General features: G+C 59.1%; 1 protein-coding gene across 2 annotated transcripts in view; it reads right to left on the bottom strand.

Moving 5' to 3' along the window:
- Nucleotides 1–6,342, bottom strand: part of PTPRS (protein tyrosine phosphatase, receptor type, S) — an 89,331-nt gene that overhangs the window by 58,464 nt on the left and 24,525 nt on the right. For both annotated transcript variants that reach the window (XM_006896376.1, XM_006896375.1), the window contains exon 5: nt 1,254–1,364. In XM_006896376.1, the coding sequence (XP_006896438.1) occupies nt 1,254–1,364 (111 nt within the window). The remainder of the gene's footprint in view (nt 1–1,253; nt 1,365–6,342) is intronic.

The following is a 6,342-nucleotide window of genomic DNA, read 5'->3' as shown; positions in this document are numbered from 1 at the left end:
TCACTCCTCATCCCTGATGGACTCACAAGCCCCTCCAGTGTTTGCGGAGAAATAATGAGGTTAAGTGGAGGCCGGTCAGTGAGAGAAGGAGCACAGGGACTCACCAGAGGGGCTGCGGCCCGACGCGCCCTCCACCCACCCCACGTCGCCCACCCCCTGTGGCCTCCTCCTCCTCCTCCTCAGAGGTCAGGCGCGAAGCCGAGGTCCAGAACCACTGAGGTGCTCCGAATCAGTGGGGACTGAGTGGGAGAGGAGAGGAGGTGCCGGCCTGGCTTCCTGGGGAGGGGGTGACTGATTATGGAGGGTGTATCCAAGGGGGAAGCAGGTTGGGTGGCAGGGGGGAGGTTCAGTTCTTGGAACCAAAGGGGGCTGAGCTGGGACGTGAAACGGGTCCCGGGCAGCTGTTTCTACCACTGGTGGACCAGAAACAGTTGCTGGAAAGAGGGATAGGGACAAACGAGGTGGAAGAGACGCCTTCATACATCAGAGAGAATCAGAGAGAGCAAACCAGGGGCGAGAGGGGAGTTAATGGCATAAGGGGGACCCCTGATGCCACCCAGGTAATCCAGAAGGAAGTTCCCCAGACTTCCTCGTTACGGGGAGCACGCTGGGGCAAGGAGCCCGGCTCCTGGGCACGGCCGAGTGGGCTGAGCACGCGGCTTGCCGCCACCACCGAGACCCCAGCCCATGTCACCGGGCCTAACCGTCCTTCCCTAAGGGACATCAGGTGAGACAGCGCCAGGCTCCGGGGGCAGCCGAAGGGGTGGGGGCCGGCTTCTAAGACCCCCCATCCAACGCATGGCTGGAGAGGACTCGAGGGGGCGGTGAAGCGGGGAGCTACAGGGCACGGAATTGGGAGCAGCAAAGCCAGCAGACGACAGAGGAGTCACGACACACCACAGAAGCCGACTCAGCGGGCGGGGAGGGGGACCCGAGGCCTGCAGGCTCCCCCGGCCCTGTAGGCCCAAGACTGACCCCCCCCACACCCAGTCCCGCCCCCTCCTGGCCTGCCGTCACTGCCTCCCCAGGACCCGCTGCCCATGGGGTGTCTACTGTAGGGTGTGGGGTGTTCTGACTGCCCCCATTATACAGGCAGGGAGACTGAGGTCCAGAGAGGGCAGCTGCCCGTGACCGACCAGCATGGGGTCTTCCTCTTGGGTCTTCAGGGGGTGGGGGAGCCCAGAGGCTGTGAGCCCGAAGGGGGAACAGGACGGGCGGGTCCCTGCCGTCCACCTGGCTGTGTCGGTCCCTACCTCTCACGTAGAGGTTGGCAGGTGAGGAGTAGCGCACGCCGGCGCTGTTGGTGGCCACGCACTCGTACTTGCCCTGGTCAGTCTCCTCGCTGCTCTCGATCTGCAGGGCTCCTGTGGGGGGAGGGGAGAAAGCCTGACCATCAGGGGGGCTCCAGGGCCATGGCAGGATGGGGGGGAGGCTGCCCCCAGCGTCCGTCCTGTCCCATCTCCTGTTCAGGCCAGGCCGAGAGGCAGAGGAAAAGAGTGTTAGCTGAGGTGTCCCAGCTGGGCAGGGGATCCCTGGCTTGTCCAGTCCCCTACCCCAGGCCTAGCTCCCAACTTGCCCCACCATCCGGGAGTCCCAAGGCTGAACCTCCACCCCTCACTAGAAAGACAAGTGGTCATGTGGCAGTGACCTCCAGAGTGGGGGAACTGTGCCCCAGGTGCTGGCAAGTGTGCCCAGGTAATGCGAGGCACTGAGTGGGTTGGCACAAAGCTATCTGAGTAACTCAGGGACAGAGGTGCCCCCAGCAGCAGTGCGTGGGGAAAAAATGAAGGAGTAGAGAGGTGCCTGGCTGGGGTCAACCTGGGCCCACAACTCCTCAAGTGAAGTCTGGAGCTCCCTGTGCCCGGGTCAGGGCCAAACTTCTTCCAGGGTGCCTGGAATTTTGAGGCTGGGTTGCTACCCAAGATTTAAAAACACAAAAACAAACAATTCAGTGCTTCGAAGTGATTCCAACCCCAGGCCACGTCTCGAGGCTGTACTCCTGAATGGGAGGAGTCGGCCTTTCCCCTCAGACGGCTGCTGGGCTTGCACTGCTGACCTGTGCTGTCCAACTGAGCCCACTTCCCCGCCAGGGCTCCTTACACCCCAACTAAAGGGAAGGATGCCTGACACGCAAAACCCAGCCCAGTGGGTCTGAAGTCAAATGCCTGCCGCAGAGCCTTCTGTGCCTGGGACTGACGGAGTCTGAATTGCCGCTTGTATCTGAACTCATCTGAGGCACTAAGGATGTCTGAATTCACGTGCCTCCTTGAAACCCTGGAGTCTAGGCCTTGGCACCCAGAAGGAGTGAGGTGGGTGCTCCCAGGAGCATAAAACTGCTGCCCCGGAACCATGTCCATGGTGCTTAGGGGAATGGAGACGAGATCAGATTTTCCAGAGCATTTGGAATCTCAAGTCTGAATGGAAATCCCTAAGACACGAGTCCATTCAAGTGTCTCAGGGCATGTGAATTTGTCACGAGTGGGAAAAGGTGGGGCCATGAGGCTCTTCAGAGTTAGAAGCCCAGGGCTGAACTGAAGAGCCAGTGCACACGAGTAATGGACGGGGGTCTGCTCCCCAGGAAGGCAGCTATCACAGGCCCGCATCACAGACTCGACAGAAATGAGGGAATTACTGGAAATAGAGGATTACTTGAAATCAAGGCTTTGGTAAAACCTCTTGGTGAGTAAATGAAAACGAGGCCATGGTCTCCCCAGGGCCATTTGGAACCGTCAGCCTGGAACGAGTTCTCATGCCTGCACCTGTGAGTTCAGGGCCCTGTGAGCAGAGCCCCAGGCCCCTCAGAAGAACAGGCAGCAGGACCCCCATGTGCACTGGTGAAAGCATGGCCCCAGTACAACTGCTGGTCTGTGAGCTGGGGAGCCGGAGTGAACATCTGCATGTATGTCTGTTCCCCAGGCCTGGACAGCAGTCCATGGGGTTCACGAGAGAGAGACTGTCACCTGGATGCCAGGAGCCCCCTGATCCCAGCTCTCCCAAAGACCCCTCCTTCCCAGCATGGCACCGAGGGGGGACAGGTCCATGGAGTGAATGACAACCCAAGCACAGGGACTTCCCTCTGGCCCCTGGCACACTCCCTACGGCGCCTGACCTCAAGGCTGAAGAGGGAATGCACCAGTATGGAGGCCTGTAGAGGCAGGAGGCCTGCCCTAGGACACACAGTATTTCATGCTATTTATTTTCAGGGCTAGATAACTGGGTCCTGCCGAACCCAGGCCTATTCTAGTTTCCTGTCCAGGGCAACCCCAGGACCACAGTCAGAGCTGGCCTTGGAGTGTCCCTGACCAGGAGATCAGAAAGACCCAGAAGCCCCCATGCTGTATCCCCACTCTTACCCTCCCATTTTATAGATGGAAAATCAAGAGGCTGGAAACAGCAAGTGCTTCACCTAGAAACCTGGCTCCACGGACTCTGGGTGGGCACGGGAGACGCTGCCCCTTCTCAGAGCAGGGTCAGTCCTCTTCCCACAGCCAGGCAGCCCAAGGAGTCACCCCGCCACGTTCAGCACCCCCATCCACGGAGAGCAACACAGACACAGAGACTGGACAGACACCGGGCAGGAAGGTGGAAGGGGGCCATGGGGAGGGGGCGAGGCTGGCACGGGCCCTGGGGGCCTGGGGGCCGCGCGGGCAGCCAGAGAGCATAAGTGGACGGGTGAGCGAGGAGCGCGCCTCTTACCTCTGATCGGAGTGCTTTCTGTAAGGGAAGCAAGAGAGAGTCAGGTGAAAATCGGATGGCAGTGCTGGGAGGGCCGCAGGCCAGGCCCCTGCCCCCGGGGCTGAGCCTGCCCTGGGCCTGCGGACCCTGAAGGCCTGGCCACCAAGTCAAGGTGAGGCTCCTGGAAGATGGGACTTGCCAAGCAATAGGACTTCCCCAGGAGGTGGGGACCAGGAGTTGGGGCGGCCGAGTTTAGAAGCTACTGTGCCCTGGGAAGCCCAGTAGGCCTGGCCTGGCCCAGTGCTGCTTGTCCCCCGGGCCTGAGGGAAGAAGGCTTATGACTTCCTTCCTTCTCTCTTTCTTGGGGGTCCAGCGAGGGGCTGCTTCCAAGGCAGCAGTGGGGGTATCAAACAACAGGCCTTGTTAGAGACGGGGTGGGGGTGTTAGTGGCCCAGGGCTTAACAAAGCATAACAAAAGGGGTTACATACAGGCCTGGTAGGGGGCAGAGAGGGTGGGCATGAGGGTCACAGCAGAGCCCTCTAAATTCCAGAAGGTTCTTCCAGAAGGAAAAGAGGAAAAGGCTGGCTGGCTGTCCATCTGGACTATAGGGGCCGGGACAGCTGGAGGGCGTGTGAGGCTAGAGTCACCTCAGCTCGCCTTCCAGAGAGAGGCGGTCTGGGACCCCTCCTCTGCACTAGTAACTCAGCCAAGAGAACAGGCCTCTGCCTGGTGATGTCGCCCTGCCCCGTTTTACAGACGGGTAAACTGAGACACAGAGGCACCAAGGAATTGTCTGAGGATACAGAGTGAGCCACAGACTGGGGTGGGGTTTGAGCTCAACTCTTCGGCCTCCCAGGATGGGGACCTTTTAGACTGAACTTTGTTTGCTCTATTTATGGTTCTTGAAATTCTCAAGCCAGAGGGCCCTCTCTAGACAGAATGGTAGGGGGACAGGACTTTGTTTACCGTCACAAGGTGAGAAACCAGACTCCAGCTCTGCTCCTACTGTGGCCTGTGTCCCTAAACCCTTGACAATGCTGAAAACGAGGAGCCAAAGACCTAGCTAACCGTGGGGACTAAGCTAAGTGAAAGGAATGGTGACGGTGGGTCATTATCAGTCATTCTCACTTTAGTAAGAATTAGCCCAACACAGGTTTCCATAGGTTTCAGGGGACTTGGGCTGGATGTTGGGAAGGAGGGTCCACAAAGTGCCTAGGATCTCAGCTGGACAATCTCTAACCCCAGACTCAGCCCAAATTTCTGCCATTAAACGCTGTCCCATGGTCAGGCCCCAGATGCTCCACCTCAGGGTCTGGCCAGCCCCTTCCTGGCCCTGCCATGCTTCCTCTTTTCCTTCGGGGCTCTGGTTTGCTGCCCACTGGTGGCCCAAGAGGGAGGGCTGGGTGACGAGTGAGGGGAAGGTGTTAGTGAACATGCCACGTGGAACGGGTCACAGTTACTGTCACGGTGGCTGTTAGTTGGCGGGTGAGGGGGCAGAGGGAGAGGACGGGGGAGGGGGAAACAGGGACGTTAGTCGTCGACATGTTCAAGAAATCAGACTTACCAAAGGTTTCTGAACGTTAACAAGAGGGACAAGAAAAGAGAACAGGCACGTTACTGCGTGGTTCCTCAGTCCTGTGTCCCCGTGGGGACAGGCTCATCACTTGCTCTGTTGTCACCAATGAAGGTTTCTGTTCACTGCGCTCTTAGGATGCATCAGGCATCACGTAAAGCAGCTTTGGTGAGGAAACTGAGGCTCAGAGAGGGGACGGAGCCACCTGAGCTTTGGACACTAACCCCGGTGCCACAGCTTCCCAAGATCAATACCGTTTCTAAGCATGCATCCCAAGCTGCAGTGACCCCAAAGTGGGCAAAGGACAGGGGTACTGCCCTCCAATATAAGTCAGACCTGCATTTCTCCAGCAGAGGGCCAAGCCCCAGGAGGGCCTGTTCATGAGGGCGGGACTGCGCCTGGCAGATTGGGGTGGATGGCACAGTGGGGGTGGTGAGGGGCACTGGGAGTAGATGGGAGGCCTGCCGGGGGGCGGGGATGGCTTCCAAGGTGGGGTCGTCAGAAGTGCAGAAGACTGGGGGTACAGAGAGGCGTCCACTCGCCTGGCTTGAGCTAAGACTGTGGACACTGAGAGAAGGTAGCTATCCGACAAACACACACAGACGCTGGAGTGTGCGGACGTGGGGATCTGACGTGAACACACAGAAGACTGAGACATGGACACGTGGACAAGTTTTGCTCCAGGAGCCGGGGGGCTGGGGAGGTGAACTCCTGTGTGCTGTGGCCTGACCCAGATACACGTGTTCACAGGGAGGCAGCAAGTCAGGCCGACACACCACAACCACACCTACAATTACAATTACACCCACCTCCACCCACACCCTCAAGGTGGCCAATATCCTCAGCTCTGTCCTGAGGCTGCTCTAGCCCAAGTGGGAGCAGGCTGCTTCTATCTGAGCCCCAACACAGACATAAACCTCCTCCACATCGTCCTCAAGCGCCTCCCACTGCTCCTTTTCACCCATCACAGCCTCGCGCTTCCTCACTGGAGGCCCCCGGAGCTCTCGAAGGCTCCCCGTCTCCTTAGCTCCCGAAGGCCCCCCGTCTCCTTAGCTCCCGAAGGCCCCCTGTCTCCTTAGCTCCCGAAGGCCCC

The sequence above is a fragment of the Elephantulus edwardii genome, unplaced genomic scaffold (genome assembly GCF_000299155.1).
Source record: "Elephantulus edwardii isolate Elephantulus edwardi_28Jun2011 unplaced genomic scaffold, EleEdw1.0 scaffold00185, whole genome shotgun sequence".
NCBI lineage: Eukaryota > Metazoa > Chordata > Mammalia > Macroscelidea > Macroscelididae > Elephantulus > Elephantulus edwardii.
Note: the sequence above shows the minus strand (reverse complement) of the source record. Positions and strands in the feature narration are given on the sequence as shown.